At 41.8% G+C, this 27,863-nt stretch overlaps 2 protein-coding genes across 4 annotated transcripts in view; one reads left to right on the plus strand and one right to left on the minus strand.

The window, feature by feature from the left end:
- Positions 1–359: 359 nt before the first annotated feature.
- Positions 360–26,319, minus strand: syk (spleen tyrosine kinase). Of its 2 annotated transcripts, none has more exons than XM_061293162.1 (15): positions 26,170–26,319; positions 21,804–22,055; positions 20,290–20,745; positions 20,037–20,197; positions 10,986–11,124; positions 10,587–10,668; positions 10,436–10,506; positions 8,104–8,166; positions 7,685–7,775; positions 6,702–6,861; positions 5,621–5,830; positions 1,614–1,803; positions 1,092–1,232; positions 750–862; positions 360–582 (listed from the first exon to the last, which is right to left on the minus strand). In XM_061293162.1, exons 3-15 carry the CDS (start codon positions 20,689–20,691, stop codon positions 510–512), a joined length of 1,896 nt encoding a protein of 631 aa, XP_061149146.1. In that variant the 5' UTR covers positions 20,692–20,745; positions 21,804–22,055; positions 26,170–26,319; the 3' UTR covers positions 360–509. The 2 variants fall into 2 exon arrangements, with proteins under 2 accessions (XP_061149146.1, XP_061149147.1); XM_061293163.1 differs by having other exon boundaries at positions 10,436–10,491; positions 26,170–26,318.
- Positions 26,320–27,297: 978 nt separating this feature from the next.
- chd1 (chromodomain helicase DNA binding protein 1) overlaps positions 27,298–27,863 on the plus strand; it is a 41,616-nt gene continuing 41,050 nt past the window's right edge. The window contains exons 1-2 of one of the 2 annotated variants that reach the window (XM_061293161.1): positions 27,298–27,472; positions 27,620–27,677. The gene's annotated coding sequence lies outside the window, so the exon portion shown is untranslated. Of the gene's footprint in view, positions 27,688–27,863 lie in introns of both variants that reach the window. The other variant, XM_061293160.1, reaches the window with a different exon arrangement.

Genomic DNA, 27,863 nt, shown 5'->3' on the forward strand with positions numbered 1-27,863 from the left:
AGTCTCTCCAAGTAATAAACATAGCGGATTTGAGAAACTGTTTGGCAACACTGTTTGGTTTGTCCCGCCCCAACGGATGTGCCGTAATAGATAAAATTACATAATGAAAAATGGAGAAATCTGAACGGTGTAAAAAAGAACCCTGCATAATCATAAAATCATAAAAGTATCTCTGGAGGGATATATTACACTTTTCCACACTCCTGGAGACTCCAAATACACAAGAAAATTATTTTAAAAGCAAAACAATTTATTTTTCATGAGATGTCTTCTTTAGATAATTAAAACTTAGATCGATGCATAGAATTTCTTCTGCTTTTCTGCTACGTTCTGGCAATAATAAATTATAAATAATACAATTTGGGGTGTGCTGTGATTTTATTCAGTTTTATTGCAGAAGCAGAAAATGTATTTTTTACTCATTTTACTATACAATAGTTCAGTAAGAAATCAACAGATCCTGAAATCAAGTTGATGAAATTTCTATATTAGCACAATTGTGTTTCTATTCATTCTGCAATGTCATAATAATACTGCCGCAGTCTTTGCTCAATGACAGCAAATGCAGGTCTTTTCTCCACCCTGTAAAAAAGAAAAAAAAAAAAGAGACTATTTTTAATGGAACGTCTTATAATTGTTAAGACAATTTGTTTGCCGACAAATTATTATTATTTTTTTTTTTAAAGTATCACATTTTGCTGATGCGCCAACCTTCAAATTACCTGTCAAATTACTTTTTTGTCACTTACTCGTATGTCCAGCAAGTCATCATGAGGCTATACATTTCTTCTGGACAGTTTGATGGGGGATCCATCCGCATTCCACTCTCAATCAATTGCAAAACGCAATTTCCTCTCATTCCCTGTGAAAAATATGGCAATCAGATTAGAAGGGGCAAAATCAAGTCAACTAACGGTTACTTGGAGCAGAATGCTTGTGCAAAATAAACTTCAGAATCACAAGCAATTATGAATTGATTTCAGGCTTGCTGTGAGCAGGGAAGAAATGTCACACCTCGCACCTGGAATATGAATCTTTCTACAGCTACATTTATGCCGTACCATTTAGGATGTACAATAAATAGTTCATACCCTGTATGGCTTCTCGCCATATGAGTACGCTTCCCACATGAGCACCCCGAAGCTCCACACGTCACTTTTGGTTGAGAATTTGAAGTAATTTATACATTCGGGAGCGTACCATTTCACCGGCCACTTCCCATGTCCCTTTGCCTGAAGAAACATACACATCATTGTCAGTTTTTGTTCTTTAATGAATAGTTGAGAAACCATTCTCTGTTGCTTACAGACATTTACATTTGACCAATTTTGAGCTAAATTTTGAAGTTAGTCTATCTTACCTGTCTTTGTGGGTTTTATTAGTTATGACTTCAAATGATTGGAAAATGCATACAAATTATATTAAAACGGTACATTTTAAAAAAACTTGCATTGTTATTGTGTGCATGAAGTATGTAGTTTTTTTTTCCCCAGTAACGCCCAACCCAAGCTCACCATTATTTAAATGCTGTTTAGAATATAAAGAATAGTTGTCAGTCAGGTCAATATAAGCGAGACTATTCTTTTTCATTTCCCTCCAAAGTCAGCAGTTACCTTGTAGTAGTTCTGGTCCTCTGCAACCACTTTGGAGAGACCAAAGTCACTGATTTTGGCATAGTGCTGTGTTACAAGCAGCACGTTCCTGGCAGCAAGGTCCCTATGGACAAAGTTATGCTCCTCAAGGTATTTCATCCCCATGGACACCTGGTGCACGAGCTCAGTGATGTTGGCAATGGTTGTTTGCCTGTGTAAGAACAATCAAAACTTATTACAGTTGTAAAATTATGTTTAATTGGTAAATTAATTCATTCATCAGGTTTGAATTGATTGCAGAGGGTGGGGGGGGGTCAACATGAGAAAATAGAGGTTAGTAAGTCTGCCAAAATAATTGCAAAAAGATCTCGTTAAGGATTATTCATCTTTTGGAATAGGTACTGGTAAACTCAGTGGTGGGTCGTCAGGGCCTGCAAGCCCTTCTCTGCTTGCCTAAAACTATCTGAATAACAGATTGATGTTAATTATATTTTGTCCATGAATACGTATTAATTCATGGACAAAATGTATTTAAAATGTATTTAATACATATTAAATAATTTCAAGTCAAAGTCAACGTCTTCACATGCCGAGACACACAAAGAGATCGAAATTACGTTTTCTCTATCCCACGGTGACAAGACATATTTCACGATAGACATACAAGTAAACGACGCAATATAAAAAACAAGAAGGCACAAACAATAAATAATAAGAGTAATAATAAATAAACAGATAACACAACAAATAAGAGCCAGTGTGCATACAGACAGTAAAAGTACAGGACGCTACGCAGAACGGGGAAGCGAGTTCAGGATCCTGACAGCCTGGAGTATGAAGCTGTTTGAGAGTCTGGTGGTGCTGGAGCGCAGGCTTCTGTACCTCTTCCCAGAGGGCAGAAGCTCGAACAAAGAGTGAGCGGGGTGACTCACATCACTCACAATCGTGGTCGCCTTGCGAGTGAGATGGGAGGTGTAAATGTCCTTCAAGGAGGGGAGCGAAGCACCAATAATCTTACCAGCCGTGTTCACTATGCGCTGCAGGGCCTTCAAGTTGTAGTCAGTGCAGCCGCCACCCCAAACAGCAATACAGCTGGAGAGGACGCTCTCAATGGTGCCGCGGTAAAATGTAGTCATGACGGCCGGAGGAGCGCTCGCTCGCCTGAGTTTCCGCAGGAAGTACAGGCGGCGCTGGGCTTTCTTTGTCAGTGATGCGGTGTTGGTGGACCAGGAGAGATCCTCACTGATGTGCACCCCCAGGAACTTGGCGCTGCTCACTCTCTCCACCACAGCACCGTCGATGGTCAGCGGCAGGTGTTGGGTGTGACCCTTCCGGAAGGCCACAACAATCTCCTTGGTCTTGTCCGCTTCCTTTAATTGCAAGCCCCCTGGTTGCGATCCTTCCAGATGTGTATTTTCATATTTAATCATTTAACCAATTACATTTCAGCCACTATTTGTTGCCAGGGTCAATGAAATCTGCCTGGAGGCCTTCACAATCAGTTCTGCGGGCCCTGTAGTTCAGTTCTGCCGTTTACACGAGGTGCGTTCAAAGACCAATCACGGAACACTCATTCTCTTCACCAAAAAGCAATGATATAATTACATGAGCTCTTTGCATAAACGTTGATGCAAAGGAGTTCCACTTTTTGGGGAGCATTACAAGCTACAAGGAGTATAGTATATTACAAAGGAGACCTTCATTGTGGTCATCATTAATCCATTTTTATTATTCAGGCGTTTCCAAAGCAACTTAATATTGTTGCATTTGTTAATTTGCATTAAAATGACATTATAATTACCGTTTTTTTCCATGTATAATGCACCCTCATGTATAATACGCACCCTAAAAACGGCATGTCGATGCTGGAAAAAAGCCTGTACCCATGTATAATACGCACCCAAATTTTTTATTTTATTTTATTTTTTTTAAGTCCCAATGATCGTCACACACGCATCTGGGTGTGGTGAAATTTGTCCTCTGCATTTGACCCGTCCCCGTGTGATTTTGATCCATCCCCTGGGGGAGAGGGGAGCAGTGAGCAGCAGCGGCGCCGCGCTCGGGAATCATTTGGTGATCTAACCCCCCAATTCCAACCCTTAATGCTGAGTGCCAAGCAGGGAGGCAATGGGTCCCATTTTTATAGTCTTTGGTATGGTCTTAACTAGGCTGGATGTATTTTTTTTTTGTTGCCATTGATTTCTCCGACTGCCCGTAAAGGCACCACCGCGATCAGTTCGTTTAAAATGAAAAGAGGAAAGTGACGTGCGGACATGTGAAAAAGGCGGCTCTGTATGGGAGAGAAGTTGAAGAGGAATAGAAACACCCTTGGAAAACCCAAACTTGCCCCTCGTCGTGACTCGGAGCCGCAACAAATCTTTCAGATTTGTGTAGGGTACATTGTGACAGCAAACGAGCAGGTGATCGAGCAAGCGTCTGATATGAGAGCATTGCGTTTGTATGGAGCGTGTTTGAAGTGAACAGCAGAGACAAATGGAACAAGGCAAAGTGTTGTGAAATAAAATATTACCTGTAATACGCATTTTGTTATTTGCTGATTGTATTAAACTATCACATTCATTGTCAGTCAAGAAGAGGACTATTCGCTTCGGATCTATAGTGCGCATGCGCAGTGATACTGCCTCCGTATGACGTCCAGTCCGCGATGGAGATTAAAAAACAAACAATATTTGACAATAACACTGGTTTCTGTTCCTGTCTTTGGTAATGTCACCCTGTTTTTTTGTTCCACGTCTTTGTCGGTCAGTCCTGTTGTTGGTTTTGTTAGAGAGTTATGTTAGTTTACCAAGTCTGTGTTTTGAGTTCCTCCAATGAACCCTGGTCCAAGCTGCACTTGGTCGCCCTGCTCCTTTCCACACTCCATCCGTGACAAGATTTTCTTCAAAAATTGTTGTGCCATGATTTTCTTACAAAAAAAAATTTAAAAATTAAAAAGAAATTGTACCCATGTATAATGCGCACCCCAGATTTTAAGACAATAAATTAGTCACATTTTGCGCATTATACATGGGAAAAAAACAGTAAATGCTGACACTACAGCAATGTAAAAAATGTGCATTTAAGAAAAACCCACGCACGTTTAGTTTTGAAATTCATAACGAGAATGAATTAAGCCAATTCATTTGAATGAATGATTGAGACAGAATTTCAGTTTTGAAGGTTCCCTTTGTCCCAAGCAAAGTGACAGGTGGCGGGGAGGGGGATAGAAATTGTAACAGGAACTCTATAAAAACGTCAACCTGTGAGAATTTGTACCCCCCTCCTATTTTAAAACGGTGAGTCCTGGACATTGACTGTCTTATTTTCTGTCTTCGGGGGGTCTGTTCAAGTAGTGTGGCAAATATGAACAGGTTGCCTCCTTCCCAGCCCAAGTTACAGGGGGGGAACAAATCCTAATTTTTTTTAGGCAAGCAGGAACTTTCATTTCAGGGGCACGATGAAAGCGCCGGATCCAAAAACAAGAAACTATGTGGAGCTTCTTTCTCTCATGGCTGAGAGCAACACGGATTTACACATATCCCAGAAATACGACAGGGCAGGCTCGATTTTCAGCATTAGCTTCGATGGCGATAGAAAAGGACTTCTTGATGAAACTGAAACGCGCGGATAATCTGCACAACAGAGTAATTGAAATCTTCTTGAAGAAAGAAAACAGGATGGATTTTGTGTTCAAATAATCAGGATTTTTGGTGAGTAAAATGTTGCGATATTCCTAAATAATATTGCAATTTTATCAGGTTATTTTTTATGCTTTTTTTTTTGTGTGTCGCAGCTGTACCTGCAGTAGAAGTGTTATAGCCATACAATAGTTATTAAGGGTTGGATTGATTCAGACGGAACACTACTAAAGGCCTAGGTGTGAAATCCGCGACCCGCCACTGGGTGAACTGTATTTTCTGCTTATCATGTTGTATGAAAACAAAATGTGAAAATAAACTTTTGAACTTATTCTTACCCTGGTTTGTCTACAAAATGAGCAAGATGAGAATACAAAGGCGAAAACCCACTTGTTTTTCTGTAGAAACTTGTGAAGTGGCCCCAGGTCAGCTAGCTCCATTACTAGCATGAGGCTCTCTGCATCACAGATACCGATCATCCTCACGATATAAGGATTGTCCAGCTGCTGCATGACATTTGCTTCTCGCAGCATTTCTTCCCGCAGTGATGTGCTGTTGTCATCGTTCTTCAGGATTTTGATCGCCACTGGCTGCTGTGTCCTAATACAGAAGAAAGATTGGTCAGTGGTGTTGGTCTACTTAATACTAGTGGAATCACTGGCCTACATTTGTGACCTAAGTTATAATATTTGTTCAATGAAATAATATCGATTTAGTGGATTTTCTCTAGGCAAGACTGCTTTCAGTACTGTATGTGTGTATTATTTCTCGTCCAATGAGAGTTCAGCTTCTGTGTTGCCATGTCAATCTAATCTGCCCAGGGTCTTTAGAAATCAAATCGTACGGGGTGATGTAATTCAAAATACATTAGCTACGGGACTCTTCCCTCAACCAATCAAATACCCCCCCCCCTAAAAGAAATAAGTCTGTTTGAACCCAGATGCCCAGATAGTTGACTTTTTTATTTCCGGGAAGCTTTTTCCTTATTTATCCCGTCCCCTGTACTGAACATTGATTGTTTATTAGCGTTTTCAAAATATTTTTTTTAGGTTTTATTTCATGTGGATCCTTCACTACCTCATGGCCCCACCAAGCAAAAAATATCCTAGCTCAGCCAATGCTTTTTAGATTTTGATTTGGATTGAATAATTTTTATTTGGTAATTCATCCATTCATTTTCTGAACCGCTTTATCCTCGAGGCTCACAGGTGTGTTGAAGCCTATTGCAGAAAATGGAGTCTAAGCTGGTTTTTGTTTCACCTGTCTTTGGTGTCCATGTGCCTTCATACACAGAATATATAAAATAAGATATTACTTTATTTGTCCCACACGGGGATATTCCAGTAAGTACATTTCCAAATTATTAAGATTTGAAAACTTAAAAATCTTCATATTGTTATATACATCACAGAAGTGCCACAGAGATACCGTAAAAGAAGAAAAGCAATTATGTATCAAAAATGTTGCTTGCATTTTTGTCTGGTAGATGCCCTTCCTGACTGTACCAAAGTTCCCTGAACCCAATTCTTCATTTTCCAAGATGAGCTGTTCTTTATTCACGGTGGAACTCCTCAGCTCATCTGGGTCTGCATACGTTCTGTCATATACCGGTGTGTCCATCGGCAAGGACTCTTAACAGAAAAAAACATGAACTATTAACCATTGAACAGTCAGAATTATAACTTGCACTGATAACAGCAAGGGAATCATTTTGTGTTTTTTAATAAATGTTTAGTCCCCCCACAACAAAATAACCAGTACAAATAATCAGTACAATGATATGCTGTCATTTTTCAAATAGCTAATGTGGGGTAGAAATATATTTTACTCAACTGCTAATGGTTTTGTTGCAGTTGAGTTACCGTTTTTTTTCTATGTATAATGCGCCCCCATGTATAATACGCACCCTAAAAATGGCAGGTCGATGCTGGAAAAAAGCCTGTACCCATGTATAATACGCACCCAAATTTTGACTCCTACTTAAATCCGTAAACGTAAAATTATATCAGAAAAAAGATCATCTTTGGGAACAACCGGATGTTATTCTGCCGGTCAGTATCACTGCGCATGCGCTAGCAAACTCGATAGCGAAGAAATGTTTCGGATTTGTGTAGGGTACATTGTGACAGCAAACGAGCAGGTGAAAGAGCATGCGTCTGATACGAGAGCATTGTGTTCGTATGGAGCGTTTTTGAAGTGAACAGCAGAGAAGAAAGCGCATCTATAATGGCGGCCTCCGTATCATATCCGGATTAAAAAAAAAAAAAAAAGAAAAAACGTTTTTTTTTGTACCCATGTATAATGCGCACCCCAGATTTTAGGACAATAAATTAGTTACATTTTGCGCATTATACATGGAAAAAAACGGTAATTAGAAAGAACTGGGATTAAACAGGCTTAGAAATGTTATTGTAAATTGAGTGTAAACATCATTTTACAGACACAAATACGAACCTTTGGTGACTACCCGATTGTTGATTGGCACTTGTGCTTCATAGGGATTGGAATTATTCGATTCCTTGTTTTCATGTCGAGATCCGCGGCTCTGAGGTCATGAGATATGATTTGAAAGATATGCACAGATAAAACAAATACAAACTGTTCTCTTCTGTCAGGTTTCTTTTCGAACTTCTAGAGTTGGATTCTGTATCTCATACAGATTAATGAATGTATCAGAATTTGTTTTATATGGTTCCAATTTACTGGCAAAGCATACTTTAATAAATAAAAAGTATGTTAAAAGTTTGAGCCAATGTTATTGCTTGATCGACAATATTACTTCAACACTTTGTTTGATCTGTAAATCGTAGATAGGCTTCAATTGTGTAGTATTTTTCTACATGCAAAGGTACACTAGGAGATGTTTGTGTCACCTTTTGTCGGCCAGGGATGGAAACAGTTTTGATTTTGGCAAGAAACCCCCCTGCTGCATTTTGCTGAAACACAAAGAGAGATTATCTATGCGTGTCACAAAGTCAAAGTTATCAACACATACATTTTCGTGATTTTTTTCCCCTTCTTCTGCATTTATCCCATCACAGTAATCAACAGCTCAAACACAGTGGCAGCCTAAACACTTCAGGCCTATTGCCTTGACTTCCCACCTGATGAAGACTATGGAGAGGATCATTCTGGGTCACCTGCGTTCACTAGTGGGAGTGCAGCTGGACCCCCTGCAGTTTGCTTACCGACCTGGTGTTGGGGTGGACGATGCAGTGATTTATTTACTGCACAGAACACTGCTTCACCCGGAGGACAACAGGAGCACTGGGAGTATCATGTTCTTCGATTTCTTCAGCGCTTTTAACACCATCCAGCCGTCACTGCTTAGGGTGACGATGGAGAAGGCGGGTGTGGACCAGCACCTGGCTGTATGGACAACGAACTTCCTCACCGACCGGCCGCAGTATGTGAGGTTACATCGCTGTGAGTCCGACGTGGTGCGCTGCAGCACAGGTGTCCCCCAGGGTACGGTGCTCTCTCCTTTCCTTTTCACCCTTTTCGCTTTAGACATTAACCACGACACCGCTCACTGCCACATCCAGAAGTTCTCTGACGACACGGCCATTGTTGGATATGTCTCGGAGGGGAACGATCTGGAATATAGGACGGTCATCAAGGACTTTGTCAGCTGGTGTGAGCTCAACCAGCTTCAGCTGAACACCAGCAAGACGAAGGAGTTGATTGTGAGCTTCGGGAGGACAGCACCCATCTTCACTCCGGTGAACATCCAGGGATCGGACATTGAGGTAGTGGAGAACTACAAATTCCTGGGTGTTCGCCTTAACAACAAACTGGACTGGACTGATTACACTCAAGCCCTGTACAAAAAGGGCCAGAGTCGCCTCCACCTGCTGTCCTTCGGTGTGTGCAGGGCTCTCCTCCGGACCTTCTATGACTCTGTGGTGGCCTCAGCCATCCTCTACGCTGTGGTCTGCTGGAGTGGGGGCAGTACTGACCGGGACAGGGGGAGTCTGAATAAGATGGTCAGAAGAACGAGCTCTGTTTTGGGCTGTCCCCTGGACTCCATTGAGGTTGTGGGTGAGAGGAGGACGTTGATTAAGCTTAAATCCAGCATGGACAACCTCTCACCCCTTCCATGAGATTGTGCGGTCCCTGAGCAGCTCCTTTAGCGGCAGACTCAGACCCTCGGTGTAGGAAGGAACGGTTCCGCAGGTCCTTCATTCCCTCTGCTGTCAGACTTTACAACATGCATGCCACCTGATAAAATGAATGTGTTTTGTCTCTACTAGCAGCACTTGTTTGTGCTTGTCTGTTATTTACCCTTTTTTGTAATTCTGGCACTTGTTTTATTCTTGCACTTGTATTGTTCTTGCACTCATATGCGCTGCTGTGACAAGTGAATTTCCCCGCTTTGGGATCAATAAAGGTCAATCAATCAATCAATCAGATACTGGATCTCTTCAGAGTCTTCCTTTAGGACGCCACTGAAGCTGACATTCATCTGCCGGTCACTGACTAAAAAGACGCCCATGCTGGGTAAAAAGCCAAAGAATAAAAATGTTTTTATGACAAAAAGATGGACAGTGCAGGGGCTTATCATTAACAGGAGGTCATTCCAAAAGGGTGGACTGGCAATGGAAAAAGCTCAATACCCTCTGAGTCTTTGTTAGTCCTCAATACCTTGAGTAGCGTCTGATTCACTGACCTGGGGAACGGGACAGGTACATAAAGGTGGAGGTGGTAGGTGGGTCAAGACTATTTAAACTTTTAAAGACAAAAGACTCTTAAAATGAACAGGGAGCCAGTGAAGGAAGGCGAAAATTGAAGTTAACTGAAAATGACGTCAAATTGCTTAAGGGGTCGGGTAACAACCAATTTGTTGCTCATCTGTTTTCTAAATTCGGGCATGTGACATTTGCAAGCTGAGCTATAATTGTTCATTACCTGCGCCAAGGAACTCCAATGTCATTTTCAATTGACAGAATGTAGCAGTATTACCGCCCTTTGAAATGGCTTCAAAAGAAAACAGGTGAGTTTTGCTGCTTAATTTATATTCCACAAACACAATTTCAATTTAAAACAGTCTTTAGACTAGCAGGGGCCACATCGACTATTTTATTGGAAAGAAACATTTTGAGTTGGTGTCCCTTTCACTCGTCTGGGGCAAATATCCTGTACTGTAAATATCTGCAAATGTATGAATGGCACCAAAAGCATGCACAGCACGCAAATAAAACTTACAAATATAGAAGCAAATCCAGATGTATCCTGTGGTAGCAGCGGCTGTCCTAAAAGATCTAGGAACAGGGGTACTTGTAAACAGTATATCATGATTTGTTAGACGTGTTTAGAGTAGCTTTGTATATGTATGTTTGTAGTACAAACTTTGTACCTGTATCTCTATCAGGTCGTGGACTGGGTTCCGTGAGAACTTGCAGAAGGCCATCTGGCTTATATGAATAGTGTTCCACCAGCTGGTGTGAAGAAAGAGTTTAATGATAATTTTATATAACAAGAGCATGACATTTGTTGGGTTCTTAATAAAAACAAATTCTTGCTTTCACATGTTGAAAACTCTAAAGGGAGTTATTTCCTACTGGCATGATTCCATGATGGCTAACAGTTAACACTGAAGTCAGCTGTTTTTGAAAAGGAATATAACATTTCTTATGTTAATGAAAAAATATACAATTTTGATTACATTCATTTGTGAATTGATGAAATACTTTGACATTGGAAAAACCTTGATATCGACGAGAATATTATACAAAATCAGAAAGATAGTTTTAACCTGCCAAAGGGTGTCAAACGTCTTGCCGTCTGGAATGGAGAGCTTGCCAGCTTTGTCCTGGTCAATGCGGTAATGCATCACTTCTCCTTCATGTAATAAACAAAGCGCATAGGATCCATTGACATCCCTCTGCCGTATGCTGAAGATAGAATAAAGTCAAGAGAAGGAATGGAACAAGAAATCAAAATAAGCTTTGGGTTAATTCCATACCAACTGGACCAAGGCTTCCTAGTGCAAGTCATTGATTTTCCTGATTTCTTTTTTTCGTGAAATCTACAAATAGATTTAGGATGTCATGCAAACTTGTATTGTCCTGCTCCAAAAACCTTCTATTTGAAAGCAGTTTCAAATGTCAAATTTGTCTTGGTTTTTTTTTTTGGTTCTGTACAATACAGTTTACTCTGTACACAGTTGGAAGGAGATATGACTATGAATGTTATAGTAAAGCATGTTTTGAAAACCCAGACTTTCTTCACCCTATTTTTTTTTTCATGTGCACACACATTCACTTCCATAAGCAATTTCCAACATGCAAAAAGTAAACCATAGTACTTTATGAGCGACCGTCAAGATTATTTGACACTATGCCTAGGAATGTGAGTGTAATAATTTAATAACATTGAGATAATACAAAAAAGGTCTGTCAGCCTTTTAACAGTAACTTGAACAACTATTTAACAAACTATAATCCTTGACTTCTGATTTAAAAACTAGTAAACCACCAATTTGTTGATGATAATAATAAGATGAGATAATTAAACATTAATCTGGTTTCACCTTCATAATTACTCAAGGAGGGAAGCTGGAGGCCCATGACTACAAAGTGACTCACAACAAAAATAAGTTTGACACCTCTGGTCTGAATCCATTGCCAGTCGGATTAAGAGGTATGTGTTTCAAACAAATAGTATATTTAGGATAGGTAACGTAAAGATTAGTAAAATGCTTTGCGTAATGTGTGGCATAAACGATCTAACAGTCACATCTTTGCGTAGCGTCATTCTTCCTCTTTTATGGCTATTTCAGGAAGCACTGAGCGGAAACCGCCTGTCCGCCTGTATGTGTTTGTGTGATGTTTCTTCAGCCAACCGCAACCTTTTCTCAACTGAAGCACAAGCAGCAAAAAATACTTCTCATTGTGTTCTTGAAAAAAGGAAGCAATGTATGCCACTATATGCAACAGCGTACTGTACTTTGTCAATCCAAGTACAATTTCAGGATGTAAATTTGAGGCATTCTTAGGACCCAATCAAGGATACATTACCTTGTAGTTGGTAAATACATAAAACAACTGTCAATGACAACAACTGTCAATGGTGTTGTGGTACACAGACGCTCTTGACTTGACGCAAGTCCATCAAAGGAGAGAGACAGCTATTCTCACTCACATTCATGCCGTCATCGAGTGTCAACTGCTTGCACCGAAGTCAGTCGTATATACCACACTACCATCAGTGACTATTGTTGTTGGGCAGTAGGCGGCATATACCCTTGAGTGGTTGCCAGCTGATATAATGTCCAAAATATGGACAAACAACTTTTTCAGTCACACTGAGTTTGAAATGGTTAGTAGCTGTTGGAGATGTTATGACATCATATTGCAAGTAGAATATCGCACTCTTAAAACTGGTGGGTCAAAAGTAGCTGAAATTGTGTGAAATAACTAACTCAACACTTGGTTCAAACGGAACTGAGCGAATGCTTGATTATTTATATCCAACGTTTGGGTGGAGGAGTTGACCAATGAATATTTGGATCCAACAAAGCGGAAAGCTTCCCGTTCCGATGAATTAAAGCTACCAAGAAATTGGATACCATGTTATCAGTTTAGCTGTGGTTGATAATAATTAATACCGTATTTTTAGGACTAAAAGTCGCTCCGAAGTACAAGTCGCATCAGCCATAAAATGCACAATAAAGGGAAAAAAACATAAGTCGCACAGGAGTATGAGTCGCATTTGGGGGAAATTTATTTGACAAAATCCAACACCAAGAACAGATATGAACCAGCAACAACACGCTAAACGATACGGTATGCTCACGTGATACAGGGCTGTGGACTCGGGGACTCGGACTCGGTCGGACTCGGTAATTTTTGCCGGACTCGGACTCTGTGCTGATTTTGACAGAGTCCACCGAGTCCGACAATAAAAAAAATACGTTCAATTTTATTTTCATCATGCTGCTGAGAATGCGCGTAGGAATACTGTCCACAGCCCTGCTTGCTTGTTATGAAGACAAATTTAGTTGTTGCGTGCGCGCCCGCGCCTGTCTGCCTGCGTGCGTGCACGTACAAGACCCACAATGCCCCGCGCGCAGCCAAGATGGAAGAACCCGGGAGCAGCGAAAGAACAATGTTTTGCCTCTAGATTTGGGGGTGAAACGGAGCGTAAGTTACGATCAATGCGGCCACGTTGAGTTGCACTTAGGCTAATGTTTACATTATGTACCAATGTCAAGGACGATTATGTCACCCAGCTTATATCATTGATGTGTTTCGATAGTTGTGGGGTCGTTACTAATTATTTGTGTTTAGATAAATGTCTGAGCTATAATGGTGTAATTAATTATTAAAACTTGAAAGTATCTGTTTATTGTATTCGTTTATATGTTTAAGACAAAGCCATCACAAAACAGTTGTAATTATTTAGATTTTGATCTAAATTAGCCTTGAATAAAGACTAAGCAGTCACATGAATTAACAGAAAAAATGGACAGCCGGAACAATACAATTGATTTCTTTATTACGTTATTTAGATGTATTCTTTCACTGATTCTTCAAGATGATGTATTTGGTCAGAATGTTTGCCGTTGGATGTGATTTTGCCTCATTAGATAAACATATTTCATAAATCTGACCTGCAGGCGCTGAAGTGATGGAAAATGTTATTCATCATAACTGTCGTATTTAATAAGAATCACTGATAGTAGTTTTTTGGTGGAATATTTTTTTAATGCTGTTAATAAATGCATTTGCTTTCAAAAAGCTTTTTTTTTAATATCCATGCTTTAGTATCTACTAAAAGTAAATTTTATGCAATGACCTTTACATGTCATTTATATTACTACATCCATCTGCTCCTGGTTCGGCCCCCCGGTCAAAATTTAGAACCCAATTCGGCCCGCAAGTCAAAATGTTTGCCCAGGGCATCAGTGAGCTCCTGTAAAGTCTGAGGAGCAACCTGGCGGCATCTGATGGACCGAAACATTATGTCCCAGAGGTGTTCTATCGGGCCCTCCATGAGTCGTCACCTTACCGTGGTGGTTTTTTTTTTTTTTTTCTTTTTTTTTAGGGCCAGATAAAGCACGGCTCAAAAAGCCCCTTATGAAGAAAAACATATTTCTCAGATTTCCCTCGCCCGACACGGGTCACCAGGGCCCCCCTCTGGAGCCAGGCCTGGAGGTGGGGCTCGAAGGCGAGCGTCTGATGGCCTTCGCCCATGGGGCCCGACCGGGTACAGCCCGAAAAGGAAACGTGAGTCCCCCTTTTCATGGGCTCACCACCTGTGGGAGAGGCCAATGGGGTTGGGTGCATTGTGAGCTGGGCGGCGGCCAAAGGCAGGGACCTTGGCGGTCCGATCCCCGGCTGCAGAAGCTGGCTCTTGGGACATGGAATGTCACCTCTTTGGCCGGAAAGGAGCCCGAACTGGTGTGCGAGGAAGAAAAGTTCCGACTAGATATAGTCGGACTTGCCTCCACACACAGTTTGGGTTCCGGTCCTAGCCCTCTCCAGAGGGGCTGGACTCTCTTCCACTCTGGAGTTGCCCCCGGTGAGAGGCGTCAAGCAGGTGTGGGTATACTTATTGCCCCCCAGCTGGGCGCCTGCACATTGGGGTTCACCCCGGTTGAACGAGAGGGTAGCCTCCCTCTACCTTCGGGTGGGGGGACGGGTTAGGGTTAGGCTGTTGTTTGTGTCTATGCACCAAACAGCAGCTCATAGTACCCACTCTTCTTGGGGTCCCTGGAGGAAGTGCTGGAGAGCGCTCCTTCTAGGGACTCCATTGTTCTACTGGGTGACTTATATGCTCACGTGGGCAATGACAGTGAGACCTGGAAGGGCGCGATTGGGAGGAACGGCCCCCCCGATCTGAACCCGAGCGGTGTTCTATTATTGGACTTCTGTGCTCGACACGGATTTTCTATAATGAACACCATGTTCAAACATAAGGGTGTCCATGTGTGCACTTGGCACCAGGACACCCTAGGCCGCAGTCGTGTCATCGGATTTGCTGCCACATGTTTTGGACACTCGGGCGAAGAGAGGGGCGGAGGTGTCAACTGATGGTGGGGCTCTGATGGTGGGGGAAGATGCCGGTCCGACCTGGCAGACCCAAACATTCTGTGAGGGTCTGCTGGGAACGTCTGGGAGAATCCCCTGTCAGGAAGAGCTTCAACTCCCACCTCCGGTAGAGCTTTTCCCACGTCCCGGGGGAGGCGGGGGACATTGAGTCCGAGTGGACCATGTTCCGCGCCTCCATTGTTGAGGCGGCCGACCGGAGCGGTGGCCGTAAGGTCGTTGGTACCTGTTGTGGCGGCAATCCCCGAATCTGCTGGTGGACACCGACGGTAAGGGATGCCGTCAAGCTGAAGAAGGAGTCCTACCGGGCCGTTTTGGCCTGTGGGACTCCGGAGGCAGCTGTAGGGGCCGGAAGGCCAAGCGGAACGTGGCTTCGGCGGTTGCTGAGGCAAAAACATGGGCATGGAAGGAGTTTGGCGAGGCCATGGCGAATGACTGCCGGACGGCTTAGAGGAAATTCTGGTCCACCATCCGTTGAGAGGAGCCAGATGAGGTGGCTCGGGCATCTCATCAGGGTGCCTCCTGGACGCCTTCTTGGGGTGGTGTTCCCACCGGTAGGAGACCCCGGGGACGACCCAGGACGCGCTGGCGAGACTATGTCTCTCAGCTGGCCTGGGAACGCCTTGGGATCCCCCGGGAGGAGCTGGATGAAGTGGCTTGGAAGAAGGAAGTCTGGGCGTCCCTCCTAAAGCTGCTGCCCCCGCGACCCGACCCCGGATAAGCGGAAAAAGATGGATGGTGTTCTATCGGGTTTAGATCAGGTGATTATGACGGTCATTCAATTGTGTCAATTCCTTCATCCTCCAGATTCTGTCTGCATACTCTTGCCGCATGAGGCCGGGCATTGTTGTAGATCAGGAGGAACTCGAGACCTACTGCACCAGCGTAGGGTCTGACCATGGGTGCAAGGATTTCATCCCGATACCTAAAGGCAGTCAGACTGCCGCCGTTCTCTAGCCTGTAGAGGTCTGTTCGTCCCTCCAGGGAAATGCCTCCCCAGACCATCATTGACCCACCACCGAACAGGTAATGCTGAATGATGTTGCAGGCAGCATAGCGCTCTCCTTGGCTTCTCCAGATCCTTCCACGTCTATCACAGGTGCTCAGGGTAAACTTGCTCTCATTTGTGAAAAGCACAGGGCGCCAGTGGCGGATTTGCCAATTCTGGTGTTCTATGGCAAATGCCAATCGAGCTCCACCGTGCTGAGCAATGAGCACAGAAAACACTACAGGACATCGTGCCCTGAGGCCACCCTCGTGAAGCCTGTTTCTGACTGTTTGGGCAGAGACAGTCACACCAGTAGCCTGTTCTCAACCTGTTCTTCCTTGGTCAAAGCAGCAGATATCGGTCCTGCTGATGGAATGAGGACCGTCTACGGCACTGTCCAGCTCTCCTAGAGGAGTAACTGCCTATCTCCTGGAATCTCCTCCATGCTCTGGAGATTGTACTAGGAGACATCAAATATTCTTGCAACAGCACGCATGGATGTGCCTTGCTGGAGGAGTTGGACAATCTGCGCAACTTCAGGAGGGTTAAGAAATCGCCTCATGCTCCCAGTCGTGATAATGACTCTAGCTAAAGCCAACACTTGTGGAAAAACTGTTAAAAAAGATCAAGAGGAGGAACTTGAAATGGCCTCCACCTCCCAAAGCAGTCCTGTTTTGGGGACCATCTCGTTGTTGCCCCTCTAGTGCACCTGTTGGTAATTCCATCAACACCAATGCAGTTGAAACTGATTAACAACCCCCTCTGCCACATACCTGACCAAAACCTTATCAGAAAAGTCCAATTGAATTCACAGCATACCCTGATAAAAAACTGTTCCTTTAATTTTTTTGAGGAGTGTATATATCAAATAACAATAATATAAACAACAATTTTATCGCACCATCCGTGTCACTCCAAATCAATAAATCCATCGTAATCTTCGTCTTACGTGTTACTTTAAAAAAAAAAAAAAGAACTGCTGTTGACTCCAGAACTACGTGCGCCGCTGATGTCAGACTAGATATATCAAATAAATGTAACAACAATTTTATCAAACCATCCGTGTCACTCCAAATCATTAAATCCATCGGAGTCTTCCATGTCATTTAAAATAAAACACACGCAGCTGTTGACTCCGGAACTACGTGCGCCGCTGACGTCAGCCTCGTCGTCTGCCTCGTCGTCAGTCGCGGCTCCAATTATTCCACAGATCTACGTATATATGGTATTATAGTCACTCCCTGTATGCTGCTGATTGCGGCGGCAACTCCCCGAATGCCGCCGATTGCGGCTGGGACTCCACGTATGACGTCGATTGCGGCGGGGACTCCCCATATGCCACCTATTGTGGCGCGGACTCCCCAAATGCAGCCAATTGCACGCGGACTCCCTGAATGCCGCCGGTTACGATTGCGGCTGGGACTCCCCGCATGCTGCTGATTGCAGCGTGGACTCTCCGAATGCCGCCGATTGTGGCGCGGACCCCCCAAAGGCCGCCAATTGCGGCGCGGACTCCCCGAATGCCACTGATTGCGGCTGGGTCTCGCCGAATGCCGTTGATTGTGGCACGGCTCCCCGAATCCTGCCGATTGCGGCTGGGAAACTCCGTATGCTGCCGATTGCGGTGCGGACTCCCCAAATGCTGCCGATTACGCCGCAGGCTCCCCTTATACAGCCAATTGAGGCTGGGACTATCGTTATATACTAGGGGTGTAAATCGCAGGTTTTGTCACGATACGATATCATATCGATACAAAGAACTACGATACGATATTTGCCGATATCTTAAACCCTGCTGTGATTCATTCACAATATATCACGATATAGTGCTCTACGATCGATTTTTTTTTTTTAAATAAAAAATAAAGAACAATATCCTGATTTACAACAATTCATACGCAAAATCAACAAGGTACTGCAAACTCTTTATTTAGGAAATCACAAGAGTATTGTAGTATACAATGTGCTTACTTTAACACTGAACTTTGATGTCGTGTTTTTTCTTTAAATGTGCGGCGAGATTTGTGGTCCCTAAATATTTGATCACCGCATGGCAGGATTTACAAACTGCACGTGTCTTGTCCGTTGAGCCATCTTTATTTTGGAATCCAAAGTGCTTCCAAACGAATGACTTGAAGCCTAAAGGGGAGCAAATTTCCTCGTCTTTTTGGACACTAGCCATAGCACCAGCCCAGGAGCCGCGTACTAGTTGTCGACTCCTCTTTCACAAGCCTGCTCTGCTCACAACACAACGCCGCGCACTGCTCCCGGAAAGAGGAAGCAAGCAACAATGAACTGGATTTCAAAATAAAGTCGCGTCTAATGTCCGAAGTCAAACACGGCGATATAAATCGATGTTTACGTTTAGCATCGATGCCAATAAATCGTAGAGCATTATATCGATTAATCGATGTGTATCGATGAATCGTTACACCCCTATTATATACTATATAATTACCGTATTTATTCTAATTATCGCCCATATTCTAATAATCCCCCAGTGTGTGTTAGCGATGACATGAATAAAAAACATTAATACCTCAAACAAGACGATTGAATAACATGACGTGTGCAACATGTGATGTGCGACGGTAACGTGTCGCATCGATGGAGCGTCAATTGATACACCCCGCTGTTAGAGGTAGATCAAAACAGCCGCTGTTCTAGTGTTAAGAACACCAGTGACGACCTGGGCGATAATTAGAATAAATACGGTATATTGTAGCGTTACCAAAGTACCAGGAAAGACGTGGGTTTGGTAACCGGCTCTTTATTTCACAAAACAAGAGCTCAACATATGAGTGTGTGCTCGAAGCAAGTGCCCTGGATCGGTCTTCCCGTCTCCCCCCCCTGCTGTCTTCATGGGCTCGCTAGACAATCGGAAACTACAAGTCTAACAACATACACATTGCTACTCTAAATAAACTATATATCAAACAACTATAACAGAAATAAGTGGTTTACCGAACCATCTGTGTCACTCCAAATCATTAAATCTCCTGACTCCAGAAGTCAGTGAATGAAATTCATTGTCAGTGAGGCTCCAATTATTCCACAGCCATAGTGCGCCCTCATGCAGTTTAAAGTGAAAATAACCTGTGAAGTCAACTATAGTAATAAGTAATGTGTCAGTGATCAAGTAAAAATGCGTGAATAATTTCACATATAAATCGCTCCTGAGTATAAGTCGCCCCCCCCCCCCCCAAACTATGAAAAAAAACGCGACTTATAGTCCATAAAATACAGTAATAATAATAACACCCCTGGGCTCAATAAAGTATATGTCTGTCTGTCTAATAATAATAATTTTATGACCAACATTTTCTTGGAAGAAGAATCAAATTTCCCCACAGCAAGTCATCCACGTAATAATTGGGTACAGTTTTTACACACGATGCCCTTCTTAACACAAGCCACCTATTGGGCCATCTGACCTGCCAGTGTCCAAAGTAAGAAATGTTTTTCCCCCCCAAAATACTCAAAATCTCAAGCAATATCCTGTTGAGATTTTCTGAGGGAGTTAAAGTCTGTCTACATTGGCCAAGTTGATTCCTTTCGGTTTGCGTCTGTCAAAGGATAACAAGTGTTGACCAAATGTTTACCAAATTACGTAGTATAATAACTCACTTCAATATTGTATTTTACACTCCAAACCCCCTTTTTGATGACAGGAGGATTGTGTTTTCCAATGTGATTGTTTTTTAAATCAAATATTCTCTCCGCATTTACAGCAAAAACTCAGGACAGACATAAGTAAAATACTCACAGAAATTTTCCATTTGTACGGGAGCCATTTTGAAGCCTTGGCTCTGACTCCTCTCGAGTTATTTTCCCATGGAACCAGGGCATTCGTTCATGAGCAGTGGTCGCAATCAACTTCTCCAAATGCGGTCTTTGGCTGATAATGGCTTGTTCCAGAGCTGTCCCCTGCTCAAAGAAGTTAAGATTTAGACCCTCTTTTTCAAGAAAGAAATGGTGCCTCCTTAAGCAAAAAAATATTCACATGAATGGATTCTCACCTGTAAGTTCCAGGTCTGCTTTACATAGTCCTGGATCAGTTTTTCCTTTAAATCCTCAAATGGCCCCACCTTAGGCTGCATGTTCATGGGCCTGTTGCAAGGCTTCTTCAGCCGACACACAAGGCCGTCCATCTCCTGGGAGTGGTAGTCAATCACATCTATAGGGCTGCTGTGGCTTTTACCACCGGCAATAGCGTACGTTTGATTGGATTCTCTTTCAATTGTGTAGTGGTAGCAGCGGCCAGAATGTAATACAGACAGGGCAAAACCTCCAAAATGGTTTCGACTTTGCCGTAGCAAATACAAGCCACTAGCTGTACCCGGCTGCTGAAGAATCTCCTCTGCCTCTTCTCTGGTAATGTTGCCATAGAAGAATGGCAGACTAGTCACTCGGTCTGCCATCTTGGCTCAATGATGGTGGGTGCCTTTAAAAGGTCCACTCCCAAAATAATTCACCTAAAATAAAAATAAATGTCATTGCAATGCAGTTTGTTTTACAGGTGGTAATTGAAATTTAGATCAAATGAAGACAACAAATGCCAAACTAAACAAAATTAGATGATGCAGTTAATTAAGTAAATTACAGAGAGCTACTGGCTTCATACTCACAAAAAAATCACGCATTGAAATTTCTGTCCTGGATATTTTGACATTAACGCAGAGAGTCTCCATGGAATGTCCCTGCCCTCATGCCATTCAAAAAAGAAAATCATCTATTTTGACCAAATGCATGACAAGGACTATAAGTCCCTTGCCCTTCAAACAAAGCCAGATGGAGCTGGCAAAGGAAAGGAATATCTTCAGTGGGATGCGTAGCTGTCCTACCGAGCCAAGTTGACAAGTCATGGTGTTTGTGCAGGGGTATTATTATTATTATTATTATTATACATTCACAAAAGATTTACTTTGTTGTGTAACCTATCTGAAGAAATTACCGTTCAAGAAAAAGATCACGTGTCTCCAGCACGGGTGAACACAAAGCTTGTTTTCTGTGGGTGACTTAATGACATCTTTGACGCCTTACAATAGGGTCACTAAACTTGTGAGCAGAAGTTATTGTTTAAAAAAGGGCCCCAATAATAACATCCTATTTAATTTGGGCAGCCCATAGCAGGTTACAAAATCCAGATTGGATTTCCTTGGTAAAACAATAATTTCTTAAATGTGTCCGTATAGAAAACATTACAAAAATTATTAATCAAAACAATATTTGTCACGGGAAGTAAAGACACATTTTTTTTAAACGTAAAAAGCTGGACAATCATTGGCTTTCTCTTAATGGAGAGAAATTCAATGTATTTGTGGTTAGCAAAAGAAACATCAATAACAGTTAAATATCAATATAGTTTTGTAGTTTTCTAATACAGTAATAACAGAAACAAATGGTTAAAAGGAAGTATAATGATATCTCCTACCCAGCATTGCGCAGAATGATTGTTATATGGTGTATGAAACCGATGAAGACGAGCTTGAATCATATAAACATAGAATAAACTGATTTTTTTTTTACTTACTCTATGTCCAGTTGTGAGGAATTTCAATAAGAATTGATCCTTTTCATGTTTTCAGACAATTCAACACCAACACTGTAAGCAACATGGTCCAATTCAGCTAGTAACAACCAAGATCTTTGCAGTTGAAACATGACCACAGGCAGTCTGAAGCTTCCTTATTTCAGACTTCCTTGACAAATGGATGCTTTAACTTCCCCCTTTTCTGATAACACTGAACAACATGTCACGACCAATCAGGGAGCAATAGAACAACTGAAAAAAAAGAAACACATTATGGCAGTAAAAAGTAAAGATCGACTGAATCAAAGAAAACTAAGATGCAGCAATCAATAGATTTATGTACTATACACAGCACTTTTCTACTTGTTTGCATGTTCCCTCAGTTCAGAATAATTCCTAATTAATGCTGACAGCAAATGGTAGTTCAGTGTCTTGCTCAAGGATACTGTGAGATGCTTGATGATATTTAGGATTGGGAGATGACCTCTTTCCACAACTACAATCAGAAAGATCTGTCTTTGATATTAGTGCAATACATTTTCAATAATCCATAAATCAAACCTACTTTGGAATTTAATTGTAATTTACTAGTTTTGTAGAGCAGTGGTTATCAGATGGGGGTACGTGACAAGAACTTTACACTTATCCCTGACTGGTTAGCACGTCTGCCTCACAGTTCAGATGTTCAGGGTTTGATTCTGGCTCCGGCCTTCCTGTGTGGAATTTGCATGTTGTCCCCGTGCCTGTGTGAGTCTCCTCCGGGCACCCCGGTTCCCTTTCACATTTTTAAAACAGGCACGGTAGGCCTATGGATCACTCCAGATTGCCTGTAGTAGGCACAATTGTGAGTGTGAATGCTTGTTTGTCTGTTTGCCCTGAGATTGACTAGCAACCAGTTCAGGGTATACCAACTGGGCTAGGTTTCAGCATGCTTGTGACCCTTATGAGGATAAGCGGTTCGAAAAGATGACTTTTACTGTGGGGAAAAAATAAATAAATAAATAAAATCATTATTTATTTGCCATGTTCGAGCATGCCAAAAAAGGGATTTGACGCCGGTACATCTTGTTCTCTGTACAACATTTAGGTAGCTAACAACATTCAGGACAACATGTAAAGCGATGTTCAGTACGTACATAAGATTGTTTTCTTACTTTCTGACAGAAAACGGAATAAAATTAGGGTCAGTCAGTCGTCCATCCATCCATCCATCCATCCATCCATCCATCCATCCATCCATCCATCCAAGAAGTGCCAGATGACTTCATTTCATTTCACAATCTTCAATTCTCACTTCTTGTAAAGTATGTTTTACATGTACTCTCTACTCAGGTTTAAATTCACACAGGAATGATGCTTTGAGATCAGAGGAGCTGTCAATTATTCCATTTGAAGGCTTTTTTCATCCTACACCATTACAATGCTACAATAATTTGTACATCATGGTGCATTGTTTTACTGAAGTAGTTTGCTACATTTACCCCAAGAATGCATAGTGTATATCTGCGGGGGCTCAAACATTGTTTCCAAGTGTTGCTGCCCACATAAACTGGCACAGATTGCAATCACTCTGTGACATTTAAAACTATATGTATCTATGTCAATCGCCAACCCTCAATGAAAAAAACTTTTACTTCCTCAAGTTGCTTTTACACCAGTTAAATCAATCTGTCGTAAAGTGTGGTTTGCATACAAGCCCCACGGTGTTAGTGCTTAATAATAATAATAATAATAAGTATATATACATGTATATATATATAAAATATATATATAATATACACATATATATATATACACACACACACACGTATTTTAAAAAAATATATATATATATATATATATAATTCATTTTTTTTTTAAGGAAAAAGGAACATTTTATGAGAATAAGGCTGGCTGGATTTCAACATATTCGCACCATTATCAAATTGCGTGCTAATTTAGGTTTCTGTTAAATGTCATTGGTGTTCAATAAATTAGTATAAAAGAAACATAATCCCAAATCTCATCTATATGAAAGGAGACATTTTAGGGTGTATTCAGATCAGAAAAGAACTTCAGTCCGTTTATTTGATCTGGGCCAAAAGCGGAACTAATTTTTACATTTTGCAAGTGAAGTACATTTTGTAAACACAGCCACTTGTGACGATCTGTTCTCCCATTGGACAGCAATGACCAGGGTGGCACACAGAGCACAGACCCGGAAATGGAGGAAATTATGCGAGTCCTACGTGCTGCGTTCCTGCTCTGCATATTTCTGCAGTTATTAGAGCTGCAAAATCATTTTCAGTCTCAAGAGAAGCTAATTCAACGCATGTTTCGGGACTCTCTCAAATTTTGGAAAAGCGTCGGCGAATGCGCGCAGTATACCAAAAGAGACGTTTTGCTCTGCGTGTCCTGACCCACATACTACGCAACATGGAGTTGGTTCGGATCTACGCTGTTTGTATTCGCACCTGAAGCGAACCGCACCAGAGTCCGTTTGGAAGCGAACCGAGATCACTTTAAAAAGTGGATCTCAATCCGGTTCTTTAATCCGCACCACGATTCGTTTGCGTGTATTCACACCTGAACAAAAGGCGCAGGCGTTAGAACGAACCCTAGTCCTTTTAAAGTGGACTAAACAGTAAGGTCTGAATACACCCTTATTCTGTGATTTGCCTAGATATTAAGGTTTAGAGGTTCCTGAGGTTCACTTTATTGTATTTTTTTTTTTTTATCCGAGCTAACGTTGGGGTGAGGCACAGTGAAGTAAAGCCACAGTATTGACACAAGACTACTTATTCGGACATTCACACTGAGACCATGCAAAAAACAAAACAAACACATTAAAATACTGATGGTTTTAAAGTCTGCTCATTTCTAGTTCTAAAAATTAGATGCATATATGGCATGATATACTGCACAAATGGCATAACATATTGCACACAATGACTATTGATTTAAGTGGTTAACACCATACCAAGAAGGAAAGATATGAGCAATGGACCTGAATTTTGGTCTCAATTTATCAGTCATGTGACTGACGGGTCACTGATCCTAAATTCACTCACTCACTCACTCACTCACTCACTCACTCACTCACTCACTCACTCACTCACTCACTCACTCACTCACTCACTCACTCACCCACCCACCCACTCACCCACCCACCCACTCACTCACTCACTCACTCACTCACTCACTCACTCACTCACTCACTCACTCATTCTGACCAAAACAAAATTCCCACTTTTGAGAGCATGTGCACGCTGTGACGTGTGACTATAATTTCAGTTGTTCATTTTCACTTCCCCTGAAAAAGACATTATTTATCTGGCTTTCACTTTTTGCATGTAAACAAGGGTGCTTGTACCTTTTTGAGTTAAAGGTGGACTTAAAATTAACTAAAATTAAATCATATTGCACATTCTGCACTTTCCCCAATTCATGACCTCCCAGTCTTACACCATCTGTCAGGTTAGCATCAGCCTATAGCAACTCTCCATTATCACTTCCACCATCTGCCATTCTCAGTCCACTGCAAATGTTTATTTAAAGTAGAAATTTCTTTCTTTCTTTCTTTCTTTCTTTCTTTCTTTCTTTCTTTCTTTCTTTCTTTCTTTCTTTCTTTCTTTCTTTCTTATTATTTATTATGTATTATTATCTTACATTTGTATTATATATTGCATTTTAAAGGCAATATATAATGTATAATACAAATGTAATTAAGATAATATAAATACTGAACCCCAAGTTGCTCTACCTTGGTGTCACAAAAGTACTTGATAGCGTCACGTTTATTGATAACTCGATTTAATTTTTCTGCCTGTCACTATTAGCTGCTGGCGTAGACAACTTTTAGCTGCTGACGCAGACAAATAAGGAAAGTTAAATTGTAGTAAATTATTTTCTTTTTCTACCAATTAAGTGTAAGTGGATAATTTACGCCTTATCTTTGTCACACCTTGTCTTTGACAGCACACAATATACCCCAGACATAGGTTGGAAAAGTGATCTGAAGTACGTGCAAGCTATTTATTATTAAAAACATATTAACACGTGTGTTTAAAGTGTCGACTGTGTACTATGCTTTGCGTACCTTCACATGGCATAAATCGGAAGGGACAAGACAGTAATTACTAAAGCTTACTTGAATCGGTCTATATTGACGTACTCAATCAACAAAACTGTCACATTTTACATATTTGTAAAATCAAAACAGCTTTTGGTAATGATAATTTCTTCTGTCACGTTGTATTTACTTGCCTCACGTTGCTGCGCCCAATGTGACCCGTTTAAGTGGGAAACGACTGACATCTGGTGGAAGGCCTTTTGAAATAAACAGTATTATACTGTACATGTGGATAAGAATAGAGGTCATACTCACGTCATGAAATGTCGCCCAGGACATTTGGGACCAGTCGGCAATCATCTTAATACGAATTCATTTGTCCGTGATCAGCCTTACTGTGTGATGTAAATAGAGCAGATAAGCAGTGGCATCCCATCACTGGTGCTGGGACTCTTGTCGATGCTTCCGTCCCATAGCTTCTGGATTCCTCGGCCACTTCCTATTGGGCCAGACGCACAAACACGAGCTGATTCGGTCAACCAATGATGTTGGTGCAGAAGCCGCGCGCTCAAATCTTCACTTAACTGTACCTACTGTTCACTGCACGTTTGAATGTACATAGAATAACCTGTAGATGGCGATAATATCACCATATATATATATATATATATAATTATTTTTTAAATTAATTGATTAATCATTCATTAGATTTCCCCTAACCCCAGTATCCTGTAAAGTAGAGGCTGAAAATTGGGTTAAACTTCACAAAAAGACAAAAAGGTACTTATGGAGAAATGACTCAATGCTGAAGAAAGTGTTGGGGCCGACCGGTAAGTGCACACATTTTTAAAAGATTACCTGCATGCCTCAAAATGCAACCAATTAACTGGTTTCACTCGTTTAGTAGACTCCAACTGCCAGCGGTGTATATAGTCATTAGGTATGTTTTTGAACAGGCAGGCATTGAAAAGGGCAACTCGTCGTCTATGTTTTGGTTTGTAAACCACTGTAATGACTAACAGACCCCTGAAGAGGACGGTGTTGTACTTGAGAACACAGCATTTGGGAAGACGATGGGTCACGAAAGATAATTCAAAAGGCGACTCTGCTTTGGCGGATGGCAGCATATGGATTATTAGCATAAAATGCAGTAAAACACTATCAATGTAAAATATGCAAGATTTGCGATCAAGTATTAAACAACAACAACAACAGTGAAAAGGACTAGTATGCCAACTGAGTAGAAAAAGAAGTACATGAATGAAATACGCGTTTGTTTTGTAACAGAATTTCTAATAGCCAAATCAAAGCATACGCAAATGTTTCTGGTATGGGAGTTAGACAATTAATGTGTTTGTTTGGCTGAAGTTGTACTGTTAGTTTGAAGGGGCTCCACAATCAGTTGCTCTCTGCCGTTTCACTGCTGTGCTGCACACTGTAGTTACGTCACTGTCCGGGGTTTCCTAGCGAAGTGAACCCTACGGCGTCATGGCGGAGGCCGGTTGTCGGAAGACCCTGGAATGAGATGCCTGCTTTTTTACTGTCTGGATTGACCATCAAGCACGGAACTTCAACCCAACGCTCGGCGCAAAGAGGTTTTGCCTCTTCCCCCCCAAAGGTGTGGAGGGAACGGCAATCAAAAAGCTCCACTGAACTGGGTCGTTACGGGCTGCTCTCCCAAACTGGGAGATAGCTAGCCAGCTAACGCAAGACAGCGTTAGCTATCTGCAGCTGTTATCTCACTAATTGTTGTTTGTATAAAAAGGAATAAAGTGTGCACCCGGCAAGAGGACTTTGACAACAGTTTCATCAGAGGAGCTAAGGTAAAACAAGGCAAGAATAACTTATTCCACAGTTTATTGATAGCGTATTCTTACGTTACATGATGTAAAGTCGCGAGAGCGGATGAAAACAAGATGGAGAGGACGAAGTTGGGTTAGCTAATTTGTATATGTGGGCTTTCTAATAAATAATTTGTATGTTAAGTACTCCGTCAAGGATCACCTTGA

Source organism: Syngnathus typhle, linkage group LG12 (assembly GCF_033458585.1).
Source record: "Syngnathus typhle isolate RoL2023-S1 ecotype Sweden linkage group LG12, RoL_Styp_1.0, whole genome shotgun sequence".
NCBI classification, from domain to species: Eukaryota; Metazoa; Chordata; class Actinopteri; order Syngnathiformes; family Syngnathidae; genus Syngnathus; species Syngnathus typhle.

Bases quoted from the DNA above. Each gene is read 5' to 3' on its own strand.
- syk (XM_061293162.1), bottom strand. From the start codon at position 20,691: ATGGCAGACCGAGTGACTAGTCTGCCATTCTTCTATGGCAACATTACC. The intron at 20,198-20,289 runs GTGAGAATCCAT...TTCTTTGAGCAG, and splicing joins AGCAGACCTGGAACTTACAG to GGGACAGCTCTGGAACAAGC. The intron at 1,233-1,613 runs GTAACTGCTGAC...ATGTTTCTTCAG, and splicing joins AGGACCAGAACTACTACAAG to GCAAAGGGACATGGGAAGTG.